This window comes from Heptranchias perlo, chromosome 35 (assembly GCF_035084215.1).
Source record: "Heptranchias perlo isolate sHepPer1 chromosome 35, sHepPer1.hap1, whole genome shotgun sequence".
NCBI classification, from domain to species: Eukaryota; Metazoa; Chordata; class Chondrichthyes; order Hexanchiformes; family Hexanchidae; genus Heptranchias; species Heptranchias perlo.
In genome coordinates this window covers 9,181,940-9,208,328 of record NC_090359.1, presented here as the reverse complement: position 1 = coordinate 9,208,328, position 26,389 = coordinate 9,181,940, and the positions used below count along the sequence as shown (strand labels likewise).

The 26,389-nt window shown below is 46.9% G+C and overlaps 1 protein-coding gene across 2 annotated transcripts in view; it reads left to right on the top strand.

The window, feature by feature from the left end:
- Positions 1 to 998: 998 nt before the first annotated feature.
- Positions 999 to 26,389, top strand: part of LOC137302342 (CD209 antigen-like protein C) — a 44,446-nt gene continuing 19,055 nt past the window's right edge. Inside the window, exons 1-2 of one of the 2 annotated variants that reach the window (XM_067971977.1) lie at positions 999 to 1,147; positions 11,901 to 12,162. In XM_067971977.1, the coding sequence (XP_067828078.1) occupies positions 12,075 to 12,162 (88 nt within the window). In that variant the 5' untranslated portion in view covers positions 999 to 1,147; positions 11,901 to 12,074. The remainder of the gene's footprint in view (positions 1,148 to 11,900; positions 12,163 to 26,389) is intronic. The other variant, XM_067971976.1, reaches the window with a different exon arrangement.

The window sequence follows — 26,389 nt, the reverse complement described above, 5'->3', positions numbered from 1 at the left end:
CATGAGGGAGAAAGGAATAGCAGGTTATGCTGAGAGGGTTTGATGAAGAGGCTCGTGTGGAGCACAACCGCCGTCATAGACCAGTTGGGCCGAATGGCCTGTTTCTGTGCTGTACATTCTATGTAATTCTATGTAAATTAACGGCACACATGCGCAGTGTGACCGTCACGCAAACATGGCCGTCACGCGGTGGATGACGCCACAATCCTTTCTGTGGCATCATGGGTCCCGTGATTGGCGGATTCTCACCTGGATTCAGGGTCAGAGGTTACAGACCGTCTCCATCCTCCACTCAGCGCTAAAGAGCCCAGTCGATGAACCCTGACTCAGGGCCCTGACCCTGGAGATCGGCCCGAGGCCTCTTAAAGGGCCCTGCAGCGGCCTAGATTCGAGAGATGGGAAATGTGATTAGAGGGCAGGGCGGCCCCGGATAGGGGGAGGAGGGATCTTGCATTTCTCCAGCGCCTTTCACATCCTCGTGTCCCAAATCTTCGCAGCCAATCGGGGGCTTTGGAAATAATGTCACTGTTGTAAAGTAGGCAACCATTTCTTGCACAACAAGATCCCACAAACAACAACGTGATAATGACCGGATAATCTGTTTTAGTGATGTTGGTTGAGGGATAAATATTGGCCAGGACACTGGGGAGAATTCCCCTGCATTTCTTCCAAATAGTGTCATGGGATCATTTACAATCACCTGAGGGGGCAAACAGGGCCTCGGTTTAATATTCCATCTGAAAGACGGCATCTCCGACAGTGCAGCACTCCCTCAGTACTGCACTGGAGTGTGAGCCTCGATTTTGTGCTCAGGTCTCTGGAGGGGAGCTTTAACCCACAACCTTTATGATTCTAGAGTTGAGAGAGTGATACAAATGAGCCAAGGCCGACACCGAGTACTTCAGAAGGGTCGTTAATTCTTCCGTCCCATAACACGATGTGACTTTCTTCCAAAGGAGAATTCGTGCCTGAACTTCCAGGAGTTTTGAGGAAAACCGCACCGGATTTGAACAATCTGCTGGAAAATACTTGAGGCCGACTGGAAACCTCTTTGGATGTTCACACGGCCGGGAGGCACCAAGACAATTCGATGAGACTGTGAAGGATGTCAAGTGAAATCAGGGACATGGCGAGCAACGGTGTGAAGGTAACTGGGGGATCCCCGGGGTAATGTCCAGTCTGTTCAGGTGGGCCGTTTAAAAGGAAATGGAACAGTGCGGGGAGAAAGTTGTCTGGGGACCGGAAACAGAGGGTCCGGGTTAATGGGAGTTGCTGAGATTGGAGAAGGGTTGGAAGTGGTTACCCCAGGGGTCAGTGCTGGGCCCACTTTTACTCTCCGTATTTATGGACTCTTTGGAATTACATAGAATTTACAGCACAGAAACAGGCCATTCGGCTCAACTGGTCTGTGCTGGTGTTTATGCTCCACACGAGCCTCCTCATACCTCTCTTCATCTGTCCCTCTCTGTATATCCTGCTATTCCTTTCTCCCTCATGTACTTACTGAGCTTCCCCTTAATTGCATCTATGCTGTTTGCCTCAACTCTCTGTGTTAGCAAGTTCCACATTCTAACCACTCTCTGGGTAAATAATTTCCTTCTGAATTCCTTCCTGGATTTATTAGTGACTATTTTATTTTCATGGTCTCCCCCACAAGTGGAAACTTCTTTTCCACCTCGACCCTATCAAACCCTTTCATAATCTTAAAAACTTCTATCAAGTGCCCCCCCGCATCAGCCTTCTCCTTTATAGAGAAAAGAGCCCCAGTCTGTTCACTTTTTCCTGATAGGTGTAACTTCTCGGTTCTGGTATCATCCTAGTAAATCTTTTTTGCACCTTCTCTGGTGCCTCTGTATCATTTTTATATGAACCCAAGTGCCTTGTTTGCTTTTTTAATGCCTTATTAACCTGCTTTGCTACTTTTAATTATTTGTGTCCCTGTACCCCTAAATTCCTTTGCTCCTCTACCCCATTTAGACTCTTATTATCCAAGCAGTATGCGGCCTCCTTATTCTTCCGACCAAAATGTACCACCTCACACTTATCTACATTGAAATTCATTTGCCAATTACACGTCCATTTTGCAAATTTATTAATGTCTTCCTGTATTTTGTCATAGTCCTCTTCAGTATTAACGATACCTCCCAATTGAGTGTCGTCAGCAAATTTTGAAATTGTACTCCCGATTCCTGAGTCCAAATCATTTATGCAAATGGTGAACAACAGTGGTCCCAGCACCGATCCTTGTGGAACACCACTTCCCACCTTTTGCCAATCTGAGTAACTACCTTTAATCCCTACTGTCTGTTTTCTGTTTTGTAGCCAGCTTGCTATCCATTCTGCTACCTGTCCCCTGACTCCACAAGCTCTGACCTTGGTCATGAGTCCACTATGCGATACCTTATCGAAGGCCTTTCAAGGTTTTCTTTTACAGATATTTATTCACTTCCTTTTTAAATTCTGCTTCCCTCGGTGTTTCTGGTCGGACATTCCATTGTCCGAACAACCCTCTGCATCAAAAAGAAAACCAACCTCTCACTTCATTCTTTTGGTCTTAATTTGATGCCCTCCAGTTACCGACTCACAAACTGGTGGAAATAGATTTCCCTCATTACTTTATCAAAACCCCCTCATAATTTTGATCCCCACTCTCAGATCTTATTTAAACTTCTCTGCTCTCATGAAAAGTTATGTGAAGACTCTCATCCTTGGGATCATCTTAGTGAATCTCTTCTGCCCCTCTCCATGGCCGCGACATTCTTACTAAAGTAATGCACCAAAAACTGGACACAATATTCTGACTGTGGCCGAACCAATGATTTGTCCAGGTGTAGCATTAACTCTTTCCTTTTATACTCTATGCCCTATTTATAAATCCTAGGATCCCATGGGGGTTTTTGTAAAGCAGCTTTATCAACTTGTCCCCCCACTTTTAAAGATTTGTGTATCTGAATCACTAAATCTCTCTGCTCCTCTACTCCTTTTACAGTTTTACAGTATAGTGTCTATTTCCTCTCCTTATTCTTCTCACCTCACATCTCTCCCCATTAAATTCCATCTCACATCTACCTGTCCAATCTCCTCACCTGTCTGCCTCCTCCTGAAGTTGTTGACAATCATCTTCATGGTTAATCTCACTCCTTATCTTTGTGGCAGCTGTGAAGGTCCAGATCATTTCTATCCACAGATATTGAGAAAAGCAATGGTGCCAACACTGACCCCGGGGATCGCCACGGTTTGAACCCTTCCAGTGCAAGAAACATCCGTTAACCACAACTCTCAATTTTCTGTCCTTTACCCATCCCCTCTCTCTCCCTCTCTCTCATTTCTCCTCTCCAACTTCTCATATTTCTATCCCTCAGTTCTCATACACAAACAGACTCTCTTCCCCTTTCCTCTCTTTCATACACACAGACTGTTTCTCTCCCTTGTCTCCCGTATCCTCTCTTTTCCTTTCTCACTCTTATATACACACACCATGGGGTCAATTTTAGGATGGCCGAGCGAGTGCATTCGTGGCGGGGGGGGTTCCTAAAATTGGGGAATCCCGTAGCGGGTCCGGAGCCCGGCTCCAACCTGCCCACTTCTGGTTTCCCCAATGACGCGAATCGGTGCGTGCGCAGCCCCCGCATGTGGGCCTCCCACCGCAAATTAAAGCCGGCGGGATGACAGTTTAGATAGTTAGGGAGGTACTTGAGGTCGTTGACACACCTCATTGGGAAGAGATTTTAGCAGGGATGTGATTTTGGACTCTCCTCAGCGTGTTTCCAATGCTGTGGGAAACACTCCCTGTTGTTGCACACATGTTTCAGTCAGCAGCCATTGGGAGATGCAGAGGATTCCTTGACAGTCGGGGGGGTCATACCTCATTCATTGCAGCAGGGCACTCTGTCACCTCAGACAAAGTTTTGTCTGCCACACCATTGTCTCCACACTCAAAATTATTACATCATACCCTAAACTCTGCTGTCTAAACACATTTACCTACTTTGCGGACCCCCTCACACTCACAGCGTCAGGGTGGGGGTGGGGGGTTCCATAGCTGCATTCATCACTCCATTGGAGGACGAGCAACATCACCAGCCTCGCCAGGCACGCCGTCCACCTCTGCCACATGGAGCTACACAACACAGTGCTGCGCAACAGGCACCTGCACAAAGTAGTCATGCAACTGCACAGACACCCACTGTAGGGTGACCGAATGGGTGACATCAAGTGTGTTTATGGAGAACCTCGTGAAAGGGCCTTATTGGACAAGCCAGTCAGGAATGGCCAAGATGTAGCAGTAGTGATGACAATATAATATGTAATGTGAGTTGATCAGAAATCAAATGTAAGTAAAAACCATGACAAACCCTCAAACATCCTTGTGCATCCCCTTCATGCTCACGACACGTTTGCCTTATGCTTCCTGCTACACATACGTGATACATGCCCTATAGCTGCAGCACAGGTAGTGGCAGGTGGGGCAAGACTGACCGTGAAAGAGATGCATGAGAGGGTGAGTATGAGACAGAGCCATGAGATTGTTTACGGATTGGGTTGAGTGGTAGTGGTGAGATAAATACTGGGGAAGTGAGGAAGTGCATGTAACATGAGGATGAGGGTTCAGTGGGTGTGAGGAGTGATGTGATTGAGAAGTGTTGGCAGTACAGAAGGAGTTGTGGGGTGGTGGCGGTGATGTGGCAGACGGAGTGTAGGGGAATGAGTAAGAGTACTCACTTCGGCTGACCTGGTTTGGTCATTGAAGCGCCTCCTGCACTGTGTGCAGGTGCGTGATATGTTGGTGGTGCTGGTCACCTCCTCTGCTACCTTGAGCCAGGCCTTCGTGGTGGCAGAGGCAGGCCGCTTTTTCCCGTCCGCTGGGTGGAAGATCTCCCTCCTCCACCTCCTCCTCCTCCTCCTCCCCCCATCCAGTCAGATCTGGAGTGAGGCATCATTAAACCTGGGAGCAGCCTTCCCCCTGGGCTTTCCAGCACGAAACCTAGAAGCCAAGGTAAGTTGCTTCAATTTACTTACGACCACGTGCCAAACCCACATATTTCACTGGGCGGGTTACCCACGCGCCCAGTCGACCCCCCACTGCCAACCCACCTCCCTTCTAATATCGGGCCCCATATCTCCCTCCCACCCTATCTCTCAGACTCTCCCTCATCCACATCCAGACTCTCTGAGAGTCTGTCTCACAGACTCACTCCCTCATGCACAGACTCTCTGAGACTCACTCCCTCATACACAGACTCTCTGAGACTCACTCCCTCATACACAGCCTCTCTGAGACTCACTATCTCACACTGTTGTACTCAGGTCCTTGGTCTCCTCTTTTCGACACAGATTCTCTCTCCCATGTCTTGCACAGACACCTCGGGGGATGATTTTAAACCCCAAGAATCGGCTGGTTGGGGATTGGTGGGAGTTGAAAATAGTTGTTTTTTTGGGTCGCAACCGCAACATTTTCGGACTTTGCATCCCCAATGGGAAGCCTGTACTTTTACACGCTGACGCTAAACCCAGAAATAAAGCCGAGTTGTGGTCACGACCCAAAAAACTACTTTCAACACCCACCCGCCCCCAACCCACCCATTCTTGGGGTTTAAAATCACCCCCCTACTTTCAACCTACTTTCATACACCCTGACTTGTTCTCCCCTTCGCTCTGACACACAAGCTCTCTGTCCCTTCTTTCACTCATACACTGTCTCTCCTTCTCTCTCAGATTCTGCCTCCTCTTTTCTCTCTCTCTCACACACAGACTCTCTCTCCACCAATTCCATTATACACACAGACTCTCTCTCCACCAATTCCATGATACACACAGACTCTCTCTCCACCAATTCCATTATACACACAGACTCTCTCTCCACCAATTCCATTATACACACAGACTCTCTCTCCACCAATTCCATTACACACACAGACTCTCTCTCCACCAATTCCATTATACACACAGACTCTCTCTCTCCACCAATTCCATGATACACACAGACTCTCTCTCCACCAATTCCATGATACACACAGACTCTCTCTCCACCAATTCCATTACACACACAGACTCTCTCTCCACCAATTCCATTATACACACAGACTCTCTCTCCACCAATTCCATTACACACACAGACTCTCTCTCCATCAATTCCATTATACACACAGACTCTCTCTCCACCAATTCCATTATACACACAGACTCTCTCTCCACCAATTCCATTACACACACAGACTCTCTCTCCACCAATTCCATTACACACACAGACTCTCTCTCCACCAATTCCATTATACACACAGACTCTCTCCACCAATTCCATTATACACACAGACTCTCTCTCCACCAATTCCATGATACACACAGACTCTCTCTCCACCAATTCCATTATACACACAGACTCTCTCTCCACCAATTCCATTATACACACAGACTCTCTCTCCACCAATTCCATTACACACACAGACTCTCTCTCCACCAATTCCATTATACACACAGACTCTCTCTCTCCACCAATTCCATGATACACACAGACTCTCTCTCCACCAATTCCATGATACACACAGACTCTCTCTCCACCAATTCCATTACACACACAGACTCTCTCTCCACCAATTCCATTATACACACAGACTCTCTCTCCACCAATTCCATTACACACACAGACTCTCTCTCCATCAATTCCATTATACACACAGACTCTCTCTCCACCAATTCCATTATACACACAGACTCTCTCTCCACCAATTCCATTACACACACAGACTCTCTCTCCACCAATTCCATTACACACACAGACTCTCTCTCCACCAATTCCATTATACACACAGACTCTCTCCACCAATTCCATTATACACACAGACTCTCTCTCCACCAATTCCATTATACACACAGACTCTCTCTCCACCAATTCCATTATACACACAGACTCTCTCTCCACCAATTCCATTATACACACAGACTCTCTCTCCATCTTTTCTGTTATCTGTGCCCATCTCTCCCGCAACCCCAGGACCCGATGGTTTCCATCCCAGTGTAGGTGAGGAAATTGTTGATGCTTCAAGATCTTCCAAAACTCTCTTGATTCAGGAATTGTTCCCTTGGATTGGAAAACTGCCAATATAACTCCATTGTTTAAGGTTAGGGGAAATAAACTAGGAAGTTACAGACCTATGAGTCTAACATCAGTAGTGGGGAAGTTACTAGAATCTCTTGTTAGGGACAGAGTGACTGAGCATTTGAACAAATATGAGCTGATCAGAGAAAGCCAGCATGGATTTGTAAAGGGTAAGTCATGTTTAATGAACCGAGTTGAGTTTTATGAGGCGGTAACAAAAGTGGTAGATAAAGGAGTCTCTGTTGATATTTAAATAGACTTCCAGAAGGCAATCAACAAGGTTCCACATGAGAGAAAGTTAACTAAAGTGAGAGCGCGTGGGATTGGTGGCAACTCATTGGCTTGGATAGGGAATTGGTCAGGAGGTAGCAGACAGAGTAGGGATAATGGGTATGTACTCAAATTGTCAGGATGTGTCTAGTGCTGTCACTCAGGGATCTGTACTGGGGCCTCAGCTTTTCACTGTATTTATAAATGACTTGCATGAAGGAATACAGAGCCGTATATCTAAGTTTGCTGATGACACTAAGTTAGGTCGCACTTAATAATGCAGATGGGAACAGAAAGTTGCAAAAGAACATTGATAGATTAAGCGAATGGGCAAAATGGTGGCAGATGGAGTTCAACGTGGGAAAGTGCAGTGTCATCAATTTTGGCCCTAAGAAAGATAGATCAGAGTATTATCTAAATGGTGAGAAGCTGGGAACTGGATGGGCAGAGAGATTCAGGGATCCAAGTACGAAAATCACTAAAATCTAGCGGACAGGTATTAAAAATAATTCAAATGTTTGCCGTTATCTCAAGAGGGCTGGAATTCAAAGGGTTGGAAGTTATGTTATAGCTGTTGAGTGCTCTGGTTAGACCCCATCTGGAGGACTGCATTCAGCTCTGGGCAGTGCACCTCAGGAAGGATGTATTGACCTTGGAGTGGGTGCATTGCAGATTCACCAGAATGATACCGGACCTAAAAGGGTTAATATTGAGGACAGGTTATATAGATTAGGCCTGTATTCTCTTCAGTATAGAAGATTATGGGGTGATCTAATTGAGGTGTTTATGATGATCAAAGGAGTTGATGGGGGAGATAGAGAGAAACTATTTCCTCTGGAGGGGAGCGGGGCAGGCGGGGAGTCCAAAACAAGGGGTCATAACCTTTAAATTAGAGCTAGGCCGTTTAGGGCTGATGTCAGAAAGCATTTCTTCACATAAAGGATGGTGGAAATTGGGAAATCTCTCCACCAAAAAGCTGTTGAGGCTGGGGGTCAATTGAAAATGTCAAAACTGAGAGTGATAGATTTTTGTTAGGCAAGAATATTAAGGATTATGGAACTGATGCGTGTTTTTTTTTATTCGTTCATGGGATGTGGGCGACGCTGGTGAGGCCGGCATTTATTGCCCATCCCTAATTGCCCTTGAGAAGGTGGTGGTGAGCCGTCTTCTTGAACCGCTGCAGTCCGTGTGGTGAAGGTTCTCCCACAGTGCTGTTAGGAAGGGAGTTCCAGGATTTTGACCCAGCGACAATGAAGGAACGGCGATATATTTCCAAGTCGGGATGGTGTGTAACTTGGAGGGGAACGTGCAGGTGGTGTTGTTCCCATGTGCGTGCTGCTCTTGTCCTTCTCGGTGGTAGAGGTCGCGGGTTTGGGAGGTGCTGTCGAAGAAGCCCTGGCGAGTTGCTGCAGTGCATCCTGTGGATGGTACACACTGCAGCCACATGCGCCGGCGGTGAAGGGAGTGAATGTTTAGGGTGGTGGATGGGGTGCCAATCAAGCGGGCTGCTTTGTCCTGTATTGGTGTCGAGCTTCTTGAGTGTTGTTGGAGCTGCACTCATCCAGGCAAGTGGAGAGTATTCCATCACACTCCTGACTTGTGCCTTGTAGATTGTGGAAAGGCTTTGGGGAGTCAGGAGGTGAGTCACTCGCCGCAGAATACCCAGCCTCTGACCTGCTCTTGTCGCCATGGTATTTATATGGCTGGTCCAGTTAAGTGCCTGGTCAATGGTGACCCCCAGGATGTTGATGGTGGGGGATTCGGCGATGGTAATGCCGTTGAATGTCAAGGGGAAGTGGTTAGACTCTCTCTTGTTGGAGATGGTCATTGCCTGGTAGATGGAGTTAAGATACAGGTCAGCCATGATCTAATTGAATGCTGGAACAGGCTTGAGGGGCTGAATGGCCTCCTCCTGTTCCGATGTTTAAACCCCTCCAATCAGGTTTCCACTCCTGCTGCAGCACTGAAACGGCCCTCACAAAGTCACAAATGACATCCTATGTGAGTGTGACCATGGTGAACTATTCCTACTCATCCTTCTCGACCTGTCTGCAGCCTTTGACACGGTTGACCACACCATCCTCCTCCAATGCCTCTCCTCCATTGTCCAGCTGGGTGGGACTGCCATTTTCTGGTTCCATTCCGATCTATCCAGTCAAAGCCAGAGAATCGCCTGCAATGGCTTCTCTTCCCACTCCCGAACCGTTACCTCTGGAGTCCCCCAAAGATCTATCCTTGGCCCCCTCCTGTTTCTCATCCATATGCTGCCCCTTGGTGACATCAACCGAAAACACAATGTCCGATTCTTCACGTAAACTGACAACACCCACCTCTACCCCTAAACTTTGACGGGTAGTGAACAGTGAGGAGGATAGTGATAGACTTCAAGAGGATATAGACAGGCTAGTGGCGTGGGCGGACACGTGGCAGATGAAATTTAACGCGGAAAAATGCGAAGTGATACATTTCGGTAGGAAGAACGAGGAGAGGCAATATAAACTAGAGGGCACAATTCTAAAAGGGGTACAGGAACAGAGGGATCTTGGGGTTTATGTGCAAAAATTGTTGAAGGTGGCAGGGCCAGTTGAGAAAGCGGCTAAAAAAGCATACGGGATCCTGTGCTTTGTAAGTAGAGGCATAGAGTACAAAAACAAGGAAGTCATGATGAACCTTTTATAAAATACTGGTTCGGCCACAACTGGAGTATTGTGTCCAATTCTGGGCACCGCACTTTAGGAAAGATGTGAAGGCCTTAGAGAGGGTGCAGAAGAGATTTACTGGAATGATTCCAGGGATGAGGGACTTTAGTTACTTGGATAGACTGGTGAAGCTGGTGCTGTTCTCCTTGGAATAGAGAAGGTTGAGAGGAGATTTGATAGAGGTATTCAAAATCATGAAGGGTTTAGACAGAGTAGATACAGAGAAACTGTTCCCATTGGCAGAAGGGTCAAGAACCAGAGGACATAGATTTAAGGTGATTGGCAAAAGAACCAAAGGTGACATGAGGAAAAGCTTTTTTACACAGCGAGTGATTAGGATCTGGACTGCACTGCCCGAGGGGGTGGTGGAGGCAGATTCAATCATGGCCTTCAAAAAGGAACTGGATTAGTACTTGAAAGGAAAAAAAATTCAGGGTTACGGGGATAGGGCGGGGGAGTGGGACTAGCTGGATTGCTCTTTCATCGAGCCAGCGTGGAATCGATGGGCTGAACGGCCTCCTTCCGTGCTGTAACCTTTCTATGATTTGATGACACCTCATAGAATCACAGCATCATAGAATGGTGACAGCGCAGAGGAGGCAATTTGGCCCATCGAGCCAGTGCCGGGTCTTTGTAAGAGCAATCCAGTTAGTCCCATTCCCCCGCTCTTTCCCCGTAGCTCTGCAATTTTTTTTACCTTCAAGTATTTATCCAATTCCTTTTTGAAAGCCACGATTGAATTTGCTTCCAACACCCTTTCAGGCAGTGCATTCCAGATCATAATCACTCGCTGCATTAAAAAAAAGATTTTCCTCATGTCGCCTTTGGTTCTTTTGCCAATCACCTGATATCTGTGTGCACTGGTCTCAACCCTTCCGCCAATGGGAACAATTTCTCTTTCTCTAAACTTTTCATGATTTTGAACACTTCTATCAAATTTCCTCTCAACCGTCTCTGTTCCAAGGAGAACAACCCCAGCTTCTCCAGTCTATCCACATAACAGAAGACCCTCATCCCTGGAACCATTCCAGTAAATCTTTTCTGCACCCTCTCGAAGGCCTTCACATCTTTCCGAAAGTGCGGTGCCCAGAACTGGAAACAATACTCCAGTTGTGGTCGAAGCAGTGTTTTATAAAGGTTCATCATGACTTTGTTGCTTTTGTACTCCTAATGTATAAATGGAGGCATAATGAGGTTTCTCACCTCTCCATGTTGGGCTAATCGGACGCCACGAAACCCACCACCGTGAAACCAACAACAGGCGCGTATGCAGCGGGGTGGGGTCACGTTCCCTGTTATTTCATTTTTAACCCCCCCCCCCCAAGTCATGACTGGGGTGGGGGTGCGGTTCGGGGCGTGGGGGGGTGGCAGCGTTTGGAGTTGATATCGAGGGGGGACGTGGGGGTGTTAATATCGAGGGGTGGGGGTTAATATTGAAGGGGGAGGTGGGGGCGTTAATATCGGGGGGAGAGGCCGTGGCGGGGGTCTTATATTGCGCTGGGCAGTCGGGGGTTTGATATCGGGGGGAGAGGCCGTGGCAGGGGTTTAATATCGGCGGGGCAGGCGGGGGTTTAATATCGAGGGGTGGGGGTTAATATCGAGGGGGTAGTTAATATCGGGGGGTGGTCAGCCGTGGTGGGGGTGAATATCGGGGGCTGGGGGTTAAGATCGCGGCCGATAGAACTGTACGTGGGGCGGGGCCTGGAACCGCTGGTTTTGAGTCACCGCTCGAGTGAATTTCTACCCCCATGATGTTTATAATGAAGTAAAATCTAATAATTATAACCGTGTTCTGTTACATTTCAATGAAACAAAACTGATCTCTGCTGCAACAGATGTTCGAGACACTTGTAAAACCTCCAAAAACCCGTCACTTCTTCAGCATAGGAGAGAAAAGGAGAAATAGTGAACCCCGCCTCTGACTAACGTCCCATCCTGTCTGACACTGTTCACTATCACACCGCCCCTCAACAATACAGCTTCACAGATGCTGCAGGCTGATCGGCGGAATGGAAGCTGATATCACTTATGCAGAACTGAAGTTCTCTCCATCTTCTCTGAAGCAACAACTTCCAGCACCTTCTCCCAGTAATGCAGGTACCTGACCCACCTGTTCAGTCAATAGTAACGTAGCTTTAATGTGACCAGGCTGTTATTTTAGTTTCACTGTGGTGCTCTGCGGACATGAATGTCCCATTTTATTGTCACCTTTTGAACTCGTGCCAGTTTATCTCTGAGATTCTTGAGAGTTTCGGAGTGGCACCGAAGTCACAAAGGGCCACGGAGGTTCCAGGTAGGAAGCCTGTTCTCCTCAGAGTTTGCTGATCCAGAACACGGTTCTGACAGCGAAATATTAAGGATCGGAGGGCTCTCGTTTTAGGGAGGAGGGTGAGCGAGGATTGGAGCTGCGGGTTTACCATCCAGTTACTCTGGCGGGAAATAGTGGGTGAGAGGCCCTAATGGGAGCTGCATTGGACGGGATTCCCTCAGGCTTAAATATTCAGACAACGCTCACTGACTGGCTCCTACAGGAAGAATGACCGCTCGGGCCAGCGACCAGAAACATCACCGATGTCAGTAAAACAATGTTCAGATCTGATTGAGCTGAGGGTAAAGGAGGGTTTTTGGGTGGTGGGGTATTTTAAGTATTTTAAATATATATGTTTGTGTGTAAATAGTAACTCAATCTGGCACTATATTTCAAGCAGTGATTATTCTCAGTAAGACATTGCTGTCCCTGCATTGCTGTCCTGTTGCAGTTCACCATGACCTTTGTTAATTTCTGCACTGGAACAAAAGAACACGGGAACATTGGAAACAGGAGTAGGCCATTCAGTCCCTCGAGCCTGCTCCGCCATTCAATTAGATCATGGCTGATCTGCACCTCCACTCCATTTACCTGCCTTTGATCCATGTGCCTTGATAACCTTACCTAACAAAAATGTCAGTCTTCAAATCCCCGTTTGTCCGAGCATCAACAGCCTTTTGGGGGAGAGAGTTCCAGATTTCTACCACCCTTTGTGTTAAAAGGTGCTTCCTGATTTCGCTCCTGAATTGTCTAGCTCTAATTTTAAGATTGTCTCCTTGTTCTTGATTTCCCCCATCAGAGTAAATAGTTCCTCCGTATCTACCCTATCAAATCCTCTTAATATTTTAAACACCTCGATCTGATCACCCCTCAATCTTCTATACTCCAGGGAATACAAGCCTAGTTGATACAACCTGTCGTCATAATTTAACCCTCTAAACCCCGGTATCATCCTGAGCCTCGGTATCATTCACTGCCAGTAACAGTAGCCACAGCCTTTTGTGACTGAAGTGAACCTTATCTTGGTGACGATCTTGTTTTGGACGTTAATTTTGTCCAGAACCAGGAACTTGCGGCAATCGTTGTTTCCCCTAACTCTCTTGTGGGCTGCAGTGACTTCCTGATTTAATTGTATGTTCATGGTTTAAAACAGAAGTTTCCTGGGACACAGCAGAACAAAGGGAAGTTGCAGCACATTTACTATAAACGTTCTATAATTTGCTTACCAACTGCTCATTATTTCACAACTGGCTTAGAAAAGAATCCTAATTTGCAAATAGAATCATAGAATGGTTACAACACAGAAGGAGGCCATTCGGCCTGTCGAGTCCGTGCTGGCTCTCTGCACGAGCAGTCCAGCTCGCCCCACTCCACCGCCCTTTCCCCGTAGCCCCGAGATTCTTTTTCCTTCAAGTACTTATCCAATTCCCTTTTGAAAGCCATGATTGAATCCGCCTCCACCACCCATTCAGGCAGTGCATTCCAGATCATAACCAATCGCTGGGTAAAAATGCTTTTCCTAATGTCACTTTTGGTTCTTTTGCCAATTACCTTAAATCTGTGTCCTCTGGTTCTCAACCATTCTGCCAATGGAAACAGCTTTTCTCTACCGACACTGTCTAGACCCCTGATGATTTTGAACATCTCTATCAAATCTCCTCTCAACCTTCACTGCTACAAGGAGAACAAACCCAACTCGTCCAGTCTATTCATGTAACTGAAGTCCCACATAGAAACATAAGAAATAAGAGCAGGAGTAAGCTGGGGGTCACCATTGACCAGAAACTTAACTGGACCAGCCACATCAATACTGTGGCTACTAGAGCAGGTCAGAGACTGGGTATTCTGCGGCGGCTGACTCACCTCCTGACTCCCCAAAGCCTTTCCGCCATCTACAAGGCGTGTGATGGAATATTCTCCACGTGCCTGGATGAGTGCAGCTCCAACAACACTCAAGAAGCTCGACACCATCCAGGACAAAGCAGCCCGCTTGATTGGCACTCCATCCACCACCCTAAACATTCACTCCCTTCACCACCGGTTCACTGTGGCTGCAGTGTGTACCATCCACAGGATGCACAGCAGCAACTCGCCAAGGCTTCTTCGACAGCACCTCCCAAACCCGCAACCTCTACCACCCAGAAGAACAAGAGCAGCAGGCACATGGGAACAACACCACCTGCACGTTCTCTTCACCTCCCCCCCCCCCCCCCCCACCATAGTCACACACCATCCCGACTTGGGAAAAATCACCGTTCCTTCATCGTCGCTGGGTCAAAATCCTGGAACTCCCTCCATAACAGCACTGTGGGAGAACCTTCACCACACGGACAGCAGCGGTTCAAGAAGGTGGCTCACCACCACCTCCTCAAGGGCAATTAGGGATGGACAATAAATCCTGGCCTTGCCTGCGACGCCCATATCCCATGAGCGAATGAGAAAAAAGCCATACGGCCCCTCGAGCCTGCTCTGCCATTCAATCAGATCATGGCTGATCTTCGACCTCAACTCTGCGTTCCCGCCTGATCCCCACATCCCTTGATTCCCCTAGAGTCCAAAAATCTATCCATCTCAGCCTTGACTATATTCATTGACTCAGCATCCGCAGCCGCTCGAGGGTCAAGTAACTATTTAGCTTGGAGGAGTCTCATTTGTTATCGGAATTAACCAATCAAATCGCTCCACCAACTAAGAACGGCCATGCACCATCACCCACAGAATTGAGAAAGAGCTATCAATCTGTCAATCCTTTCCATATCCGGGCCAGCTGAGGTTTCCTGTGTTTTTTACCCCATGTTTCATCCCTGGAACCATTCTGGTAAATCTTTTCTGCACCCTCACTAAGGCCGACACATCCTTCCTAAGGTCCGGTGCTCAGAATTGGACACAAAACTCCAGTTGTAGCTGAACCAGTGCTTTATAAAGGTTCATCATAACTTCCTTGCTTTTGTACTCTATGCCTCTATTTATAAAGCCTAGGATCCCCTATGGTTTTTTAACCACTTTCTCAACGTGCCCTGCCACCTTCAGCGATTTGTGCACATATACCCCCAGGTCTCTCTGTTCCTGCACCCTCTTTCGAATTGTACCCTTCAGTTTATTTTGCCTCTCCTCGTTCTTCCTACCAAAATGTATCACTTTGCACTTCTTTGCGTTAAATTTCATCTGCCACGTGTCCGCCCATTCCACCAGCCTGTCTATATCCTCTTGAAGTCTATCACTATCCTCCTCACTGTTCACTACCCTTCCAAGTTTTGTGTCATCTGCAAATTTTGAAATTATACCCTGTGCACCCAAGTCCAAGTCATTAATATATATCAAGAAAAGCAGTGGTCCTAGTACTGACCCCTGGTGAACACTGCTGTACACCTTCCTCCAGTCTGAAAAATAACCGTTCACCACTACTATCTGTTTCCTGTCACTTAGCCAATTTCATATCCATGCTGCCATCGCCACTTTTATTCCATGGTCGTCAACTTTTCTGACAAGCCCATTATGCAGCACTTTGTCAAATGCCTTTTGGAAGTCCATATACACCACATCAACCGCATTGCCCTCATCGACCCTCTCTGTTACCTCATCAAAAAACTCAATCAAGTTAGTTAAACACGATTTGTCTTTAACAAATCCGTGCTGGCTTTCCTTAATTAATCCACACTTGTCCAAGTGACTGTTAATTTTGTGCCAGATTATCACTTCTAAAAGTTTCCCCACCACCGAGCTTAAACTGACTGGCATGTTGTTGCTGGGTTTATCCTTTGCAAATCTCCAGTCCTGTGGCACCATTCCATATCTAAGGATGATTGGAAGATTATGGCCAGAACCTCTGCAGTTTCCACCCTTACTTTCCTCAGCAACCGAGGATGCATCCCATCTGGACTGGTGACTTATCTACTTTAAGTACAGCTAGCCTTTCTAGCATCACCTCTTGATCAATTTTTAGCCCATCCAATATCTCAACTACCTTCTCTTTTGCTGAGACTTTGGCAGCATCTTCTTCCTTGGTAAAGACAAATGCAAAGTACTTACTTAGTACCTCAGCCATGCCCTCTGCCTCCATAAGTTGATCTCCTTTTTGGTCCCTAATCGGCCCCAGCCCTCCTCTGATGACCTGTTTACTATTTATATGCCTATAGAAGACTTTTGGATTCCCTTTTATGTTAGTTGCCAGTCTATTCTCATACTTCTCTTTGTCCCTCTTATTTCAGAGGGGAAGTGAAAAAGGAACTTTCTATATTCAGCCTGGTTCTCACTTGTATTATCAACCTGACATCTGTGATACGCCCCCTTTTTCTGCTTCATCTTTCTCTCTCTCTCTCTCTTTCGTCATCCAGGGAGCTCTGACTTTCGTTGCCCTACCTTTTCCCCCTCGTGGGAATGTACCTGAACCATCTGCTCCTTAAAGGCCGCCCACTGTTCAATTACAGTTTTACCTGCCAATCTTTGATTCCAATTTACTCAATCCGTTCTCAAACCACTGAAATTGGCCCTCCTTCAATTGAGTATTTTTACTCTCGATTGCTCCTTGTCCTTTTCGATTGATAATCTAAACATTATGATACTATGGCCACTGTTCCCCTACCGACACTTGCTCCACTTGACCCACCTCATTCCCTAGAACCAGATCCAGCAATGCCTCCCTCCTCGTTGGGCCGGAAACTTACTGATCAAGAAAGTTCTCCTAAACACACTTCAGAAATTCTTCCCCCCCTCTTTGCCCTTCACACTGTTACTATCCCAGTCTATATTAGGATAATTGAAGTCCCCCATTATCACTGCTCTATGGCTCTTGCACCTCTCTGTAATTTCCCTGCAAATTTGCTTCTCTATATCCTTCCCACTAGTTGGTGGCCTATAGAATACACCCAGTAGTGTAATGGCACCTCTACTGTTTCTTAACTCTAACCAAATAGATTCTGTCCTTGACCCCTCCAGGACATCCTCTCTCTCCAGCACTGCAATATTCTCCTTAATGAATACTGCCACTCCCCTCCTTTCTTTCCTGAACACTTTGTATCCCGGAGTATTTAGTACCCAATCCTGCCCTTTATTGAACCAGGTCTCCGTTATCGTCATAACATCATATTCCCACGTGGCTATTTGTGCCTGAAGCTCACCAACCTTGTGGTGTGTTTACACACATGCACTGCGAACCTATCTTGTATTCTCTCTTAGTCTGATCCTATCTAATACTCTACTATTTCTTAACCTAGTGCTATCTCTCACTCCCAATCCTTTGTGCACCTTGTTTCTCCTTTCCAGTTCTACATCCTGGTGCCCATCCCCCTGGCAAATAAAAAGAAAAATGCTGCTGCCCGCTAATCAACCAGTTTAGTGTGAGGCCTATTCCGGTGAGAAGGTGAACTAACCAGTTTAGTGTGAGGCCTATTCCGGTGAGAAGGTGAACTAACCAGTTTAGTGTGAGGCCTATTCCGGTGAGAAGGTGAACTAACCAGTTCAGTGTGAGGCCTATTCCGGTGAGAAGGTGATTGATACAGATGAGCAGATGAACTTGAATAGTGAGAAGGTGAGCTAGAAAAGGGAGAATGTGAACAAGACAAGTGAGAAAGTGAACAAGACAGAACAGAAGGTGAACTAGATTAAGTGACAAGGTGAAATTTTCTGGTGAGTAGGTGAACGATGCAGCTGCGATGGCGAACAAGACAAATGTAGACGGTGAGCATGATGACGATTGCAGAAGGCTCCTCAGGGCATTGCTTGCTGAATCATTCAACTCCACCTATCACAGGCCGTGGCTCTCCTCAGGGTGGAGAAGATCCCTGTATTCTGGGACCTGAGGTAAACTGTGACCGATGAGAACCAAGTGCTTCTTCCAGGGGGGCCTTTCCGGGTCTTCAGAGGACAGGCTGAGTTTCCTCGAGGTGTCGTATGCCGTCAAACCTGGACATGTGCCCAAACAGCGATTAACGCCTTATGACACCTAGGGAAGGTCATATTGCTGACCTGACTAACCACCGAATATGCCACTGGCCCACTGCATCAATGTTTGCCTGGTGGGCTTGTGAAACGGTTCAAGTCTCTGATGTATACAGGAGAACTGGTGTGATGCAGATTTGATACAGGCCAAGTTTTGTTGGAAGCGGAAGATGTGATGACCATATTTTCTTGACCATGTCCACCATCACCTGGCGCATCAGAGCAGTTCTGCATCGTATTTGATCTAATAGAGGTCTTTATAATTATGAAGGGGTTTGATAGGGTGGTCGTAGAGAAGATGTTTCCACTTGTGGGGGCCATAAATATAAGATAGTCTCTAATAAATCCAGCAAAGAATTCTGGAGAAACTTCTTTACCCAGAGAGTGGTTAGAATGTGGAACTTACCACCACATGGGATATTGAGGCGAATAGCATAGATGCATTTAAACGGAAGCTAGATAAATACATGAGGGAGAAAGGAATAGAAGGACGTGCTGATAAGGTTAGATGAAATAGGGTGGGAGGAGGCTCGTATGGAGCATAAACACCAGCACAGACCAGTTGGGCAAAATGGCCAGTTTCTGTTTTGTAAATTCTATGTAATATTTCTGGGATGCTTCAACATGACTCGTGGATCAGTGATCCTGGATACGGGAATCGCTCCACCCAATCCACAGTCTTACCTGAAATCTCTAGATTAGGTGCAGGTGGGAGAAAGTGGCTGCGTGACTGGATCTGTGTCGTCATCCAGTTAACTTGTAAGCCCAAGGAACCAGTTATAAAGTCAACTGGAGAATGAGAAGTTGAACAAGGCAAGTGAGAGAGTGAACTAGCCAAGTGAGAAAGTGAACAAGACAAGAGATAAGATTGAACAGACTGGTGAAATGATAAACTAAGCAGGTGAGAAGGTGAATTAACAGGTGAGTATGTGAACTGTTCAGGTGAGTAGATAAACTGGACAGTAATAAGGTGAATTAGCAGGTGAGAAGGTGAAGAAGACGAGTGCGATGGTGAACAGGGCAGTTGAGAAGGTAAACGGGAGCCCAGTGGTTATGGTTCTGAGCTAGAAACCTAGAGATCAGGAACTGAAATCTCACCAGGACAAAATGTTTAAATTCAATTCAATCAATCTGGGAATTTGTGCAACAGGCCCAAATAGCCAGGAAAGCTTCCAGATTGTCGTGAAAAAAAACAATCGTTTCACAGAAGGACCCTGCCCACAAATCAGTCTGGTCGACACGTGAGATATTGAATTAGTAAAGTGAGACGGTGAAATAGACAACGTGAAGGTGAAATAGACGAGGGAGGAGGAGGCCTATACAGGTGAGATGTTGAACTACACAAGTGAGAAGGTGAATTTGAGAGTCTGGAATCTGAACTGGTGATGAGGTGAATTCGACAGATGGGCAGGAGAACAAGACAAGTGAGGAGGTGAACTGGATAGATGAGAAGGTGAGGCATAAATGTTCAGAAGGTGAACTAGACAAGAGAGAATGTGCACTGGACAGGGGAGAGGGCGCGCTGGACAAAGGGGAACCAGTGGACGTAGTGTATTTGGACTTCCAGAAGGCATTCGACAAGGTGCCACATAAAAGATTATTGCTCAAGATAAAGAATCACTGGATTGGGGGTAATATTCTGGCATGGGTGGAGGATTGGTTATCTAACAGGAAGCAGAGAGTTGGGATAAATGGTACATTCTCAGACTGGCAACCTGTAGCCAGTGGTGTTCCGCAGGGGTCGGTGCTGGGTCCCCAACTCTTTACAATCTATATTAATGATTTGGAGGAGGGGACCGAGTGTAACATATCAAAGTTTGCAGATGATACAAAGATGGGAGGGAAAGTAGAGAGTGAGGAGGACATAAAAAACCTACAAGGGGATATAGACAGACTGGGTGAGTGGGCGGAGATTTGGCAGATCATAGATCATAGAAGTTACAACATGGAAACAGGCCCTTCGGCCCAACATGTCCATGTCGCCCAGTTTATACCACTAAGCTAGTCCCAATTTCCTGCACTTGGCCCATATCCCTCTATACCCATCTTACCCATGTAACTGTCCAAATGCTTTTTAAAAGACAAAATTGTACCCGCCTCTACTACTGCCTCTGGCAGCTCGTTCCAGACACTCACCACCCTTTGAGTGAAAAAATTGCCCCCCTGGACCCTTTTGTATCTCTCCCCTCTCACCTTAAATCTATGCCCCCTCGTTATAGACTCCCCTAGCTTTGGGAAAAGATTTTGACTATCTACCTTATCTATGCCCCTCATTATTTTATAGACTTCTATAAGATCACCCCTTAACCTCCTACTCTCCAGGGAAAAAAGTCCCAGTCTGTCTAACCTCTCCCTATAAGTCAAACCATCAAGTCCCGGTAGCATCCCAGTAAATCTTTTCTGCACTCTTTCTAGTTTAATAATATCCTTTCTATAATAGGGTGACCAGAACTGTACACAGTATTCCAAGTGTGGCCTCACCAATGCCCTGTACAACTTCAACAAGACTGTTCTGACCAATGAAACCAAGCATGCCGAATGCCTTCTTCACCACCCTATCCACCTGTGACTCCACTTTCAAGGAGCTATGAACCTGTACTCCTAGATCTCTTTGTTCTATAACTCTCCCCAACGCCCTACCATTAACGGAGTAGGTCCTGGCCCGATTCGATCTACCAAAATGCATCACCTCACATTTATCTAAATTAAACTCCATCTGCCATTCATCGGCCCACTGGCCCAATTTATCAAGATCCCGTTGCAATCCTAGATAACCTTCTTCACTGTCCACAATGCCACCAATCTTGGTGTCATCTGCAAACTTACTAACCATGCCTCCTAAATTCTCATCCAAATCATTAATATAAATAACAAATAACAGCGGACCCAGCACCGATCCCTGAGGCACACCGCTGGACACAGGCCTCCAGTTTGAAAAACAACCCTCTACAACCACCTGTCTTCTGTCGTCAAGCCAATTTTGTATCCAATTGGCTACCTCACCTTGGATCCCGTGAGATTTAACCTTATGTAACAACCTACCATGCGGTACCTTGTCAAAGGCTTTGCTGAAGTCCATGTAGACCACGTCCACTGCACAGCCCTCATCTATCTTCTTGGTTACCCCTTCAAAAAACTCAATCAAATTCGTGAGACATGATTTTCCTCTCACAAAACCATGCTGAATGTTCCTAATTAGTCCCTGCCTCTCCAAATGCCTGTAGATCCTGTCCCTCAGAATACCCTCTAACAACTTACCCACTGCAGATGTCAGGCTCACCGGTCTGTAGTTCCCAGGCTTTTCCCTGCCGCCCTTCTTAAACAAAGGCACAACATTTGCTACCCTCCAATCTTCAGGCACCTCACCTGTAGCGGTGGATGATTCAAATATCTCTGCTAGGGGACCCGTAATTTCCTCCCTAACCTCCCATAACGTCCTGGGATACATTTCATCAGGTCCCGGAGATTTATCTACCTTGATGCGCGTTAAGGCTTCCAGCACCTCCCTCTCTGTAATATGTACACTCCTTAAGACATCACTATTTATTTCCCCAAGTTCCCTAACATCCATGCCTTTCTCAACCGTAAATACCGATGTGAAATATTCATTCAGGATCTCACCCATCTCTTGTGGTTCCGCACATAGATGACCTTGTTGATCCTTAAGAGGCCCTACTCTCTCCCTAGTTACTCTTTTGCCCTTTATGTACTTGTAGAAGCTCTTTGAATTCTCCTTTGCCTTATCTGCCAAAGCAATCTCATGTCCGTTCTTTGCCCTCCTGATTTCTCTCTTAACTCTACTCCGGCAATCTCTATACTCTTCAAGGGATCCACTTGATCCCAGCTGCCTATGCATGTCATATGCCTCCTTCTTCTTTTTGACTAGGGCCTCAATCTCCCGAGTCATCCAAGGTTCCCTACTTCTACCAGCCTTGCCCTTCACTTTATAAGGAATGTGCTTACCCTGAACCCTGGTTAACACACTTTTGAAAGCCTCCCACTTACCAGACGTCCCTTTGCCTGCCAACAGACTCTCCCAATCAACTTCTGAAAGTTCCTGGCTAATACCATCAAAATTGGCCTTTCCCCAATTTAGAATTTTAACTTTTGGGCCAGACCTATCATTCTCCATAGCTATCTTAAAACTAATGGAATTATGATCACTGGTCCCAAAGTGATCCCTCACTAACACTTCTGTCACCTGCCCGTCCTTATTTCCCAAGAGGAGGTCAAGTTTTGCCCCCTCTCTCGTCGGGCCATCCACATACTGAATGAGAAATTCCTCCTGAATACACTCAACAAATTTCTCTCCATCCAAGCCCCTAATGCTATGGCTGTCCCAGTCAATGTTGGGAAAGTTGAAGTCCCCTACTATTACCACCCTATTTTTCTTGCAGCTGTCTGTAATCTCCTTACATATTTGCTCCTCAATTTCCCGTTGACTATTTGGGGGTCTGTAGTACAATCCTATCAAAGTGATCTCTCCCTTCTTATTTTTCAGTTCTACCCATATAGACTCAGTGGGCGAACCCTCGGATATATCCCCTCTCACTACTGCAGTGATGTTCTCCCTAATCAAGAACGCAACTCCCCCTCCTCTCTTACCTCCTGCTCTATCTTTCCGAAAGCATCTGTACCCTGGAACATTGAGCTGCCAGTCCTGCCCCTCCCTTAGCCATGTTTCAGTAATAGCTATAACATCCCAGTCCCATGTACCCATCCATGCCCTGAGTTCATCTGCCTTGCCCATCAGACTTCTTGCATTGAAATAAATGCAGTTTAATCTAGACTTTCCTTGGTCTTTGCCCTGCTTTCTCAGACCATCTGTCCGGTCATGTTCTGTACACTCTCCCTTACTGCCTTTTGTTTCTGTCACCACTTTATTTCCCACTGACTTCCTGCATCGGTTCCCATCCCCCTGCCATATTAGTTTAAACCCTCCCCAACAGTACTAGCAAACACTCCCCCTAGGACATTGGTTCCAGTCCTGCCCAGATGCAGACCGTCCAATTTGTACTGGTCCCACCTCCCCTAGAACCGGTTCCAATGTCCCAGGAATTTGAATCCCTCCCTCTTGCACCATCTCTCAAGCCACGTATTCATCCTAGCTATCCTGTCATTCCTACTCTGACTAGCCCGTGGCACTGGTAGCAATCCTGAGATTACTACCCTTGAGGTCCTACTCTTTAGTTTAACTCCTAACTCCCTAAATTCAGCTTGTAGGACCTCATCCTGTTTTTTACCTATATCGTTGGTGCCTATATGCACCACGACAACTGGCTGTTCACCCTCCCCCTCCAGAATGTCCTGCAGCCGCTCCGAGACATCCTTGACCCTTGCACCAGGGAGGCAACATACCATCCTGGAGTCTCGGTTGCGTCCGCAGAAACGCCTGTCTATTCCCCTTACAATCGAGTCCCCTATCACTATAGCTCTGCCACTCTTTTTCCTGCCCTCCTGTGCAGCAGAGCCAGCCACGGTGCCATGAACCTGGCCACTGCCACCTTCCCCTGGTGAGCCATCTCCCCCAACAGTATCCAAAACGGTATACCTGTTTTGGAGGGAGATGACCGCAGGGGACCCCTGCACTGCCTTCCTACTCTTCCTCTGTCTGTTGGTCACCCATTCACTATCTCCCTCAGTAATTTTTATCTGCGGTGTGACCAACTCACTGAACGTGCTATCCACGACTTTCTCAGCATCGCGGATGCTCCAAAGTGAGTCCATCCGCAGCTCCAGAGCCGTCAAGCGGTCAAACAATAGCTGCAGCTGGACACACTTCCCGCAGGTGAAGGAATCAGGGATACAGGAAGGATCCCTGAATTCCCACATCCCACAAGAGGAACATGACACGGCTGTGGGATCTCCTGCCATGACTTAACCCTTAAGTTAGCTTAACAACAACTACAATGTCAAGAGAAAAAAAGGAAAGAAAAACTACTTACCACTCCCTTTAAGGAGTTTACTCCTTTAAATTGTTCTCAATTTAGAGAATGTTAACTGCACGAGGGACCTTGATTCACTAAAAAAAACGCTACTTCCTTTCTTTTTACTTTAGTTACTGCAGATAAGTAGAAATACTCACCTGAACCTACTCACCAATCAGGTGCCTCCCCTGTGTCGCGTCCCGATCTGATTCCTGACGTCACTTCGAACTCGGTCGCAGCTCCCTCTGAAATCCCGCCTTTTATCGGACGCTCCCTCCGCTCAGCTCGGCTCCTCTCAGCTGTTCTCAGCGCTCTGAAATCCCGCCTTTTATCGGACGCTCCCTCCGCTCGGCTCGGCTCCTCTCAGCTGTTCTCAGCGCTCTGAAATCCCGCCTTTTGATGCAATACAATATTGGAAAATGTGAGGTTCTGCACTTTGGCAGGAAAAATCAGAGAGCAAGTTATTATCTTAATGGCGAGAAACTGGAAAGTACTGCAGTACAAAGGGATCTGGGGGTCCGAGTGCAAGAAAATCAAAAAGTTAGTTTGCAGGTGCAGCAGGTGATCAAGAAGGCCAACGGAATGTTGGCTTTTATTGCTAGGGGGATAGAATATAAAAACAGGGAGGTATTGCTGCAGTTATATAAGGTATTGGTGAGACCGCACCTGGAATACTGCATACAGTTTTGGTCTCCATACTTAAGAAAAGACATACTTGCTCTCGAGGCAGTACAAAGAAGGTTCACTCGGTTAATCCCGGGGATGAGGGGGTGGACATATGAGGAGAGGTTGAGTAGATTGGGACTCTACTCATTGGAGTTCAGAAGAATGAGAGGCGATCTTATTGAAACATATAAGATTGTGAAGGGGCTTGATCGGGTGGATGCGGTCAGGATGTTCCCAAGGATGGGTGAAACTAGAACTAGGGGGCATAATCTTAGAATAAGGGGCTGCTCTTTCAAAACTGAGATGAGGAGAAACTTCTTCACTCAGAGGGTAGTAGGTCTGTGGAATTTGCTGCCCCAGGAAGCTGTGGAAGCGACATCATTAAATAAATTTAAAACAGAAATAGACAGTTTCCTAGAAGTAAAGGGAATTAGGGGTTACGGGGAGCGGGCAGGAAATTGGACATGAATTTAGATTTGAGGTTAAGATCAGATCAGCCATGATCTTATTGAATGGCGGAGCAGGCTCGAGGGGCCGATTGGCCTACTCCTGCTCCTATTTCTTGTGTTCTTATGACAGGGGAGAGGGCGCGCTGGACAGGGGAGAGGGCGCGCTGGACAGGGGAGAGGGCGCGCTGGACAGGGGAGAGGGTGCGCTGGACATCCCTTGAAGGGCAACTATTACAAGAGACAAAGTAACCTAGATATGAGATGAACTCGGAAAGTGACAATGTTCCTTGGTGGGTGAGAAGCAGATCTAGATGAATAAGGTGGTGTAGTAGACAGATGTGAAGATAAGCCAGATGAGTGAGGATGTGATGTGCACAGCTAGGAAGATCAACCAGACAAGGGAGAGCGTGAACTTGGCTTTTGAGAAATTGTAATAGAAACGTAATGGGTCAGAATTTACTGCCCAAATAATGGTGAGGCTGATGATGCTCACCATTATTTATGCATTTTTTTTTGTTCATTCATGGGATCTGGGCGTCGCTGGCAAGGCCGGCATTTATTGCCCATCCCTAATTGCCCTTGAGAAGGTGGTGGTGAGCCACCTTCTTGAACTGCTGCAGTCCGTGTGGTGAAGGTTCTCCCACAGTGCTGTTAGGTAGGGAGTTCCAGGATTTTGACCCAGCGATGATGAAGGAACAGCGATATATTTCCATGTCGGGATGGTGTGTGACTTGGAGGGGAACATGCAGTTGGTGTTGTTCCCATGTACCTGCTGCCCTTGTCCTTCTAGGTGGTCGAGGTTGTGGGTTTGGGAGGTGCTGTCGAAGAATCCTTGGCGAGTTGCTGCAGTGCATCCTGTGGATGGTACACACTGCAGCCACTGTGCGCCGGTGGTGGAGAGAGTGAATGTTCAAGGTGGTGGATGGGGTGCCAATCAAGCGGGCTGCTTTGTCCTGGATAGCGTCGAGCTTCTTGAGTGTTGTTGGAGCTGCACTCATCCATCACACTCCTGACTTGTGCTTTGTCGATGGTGGAAA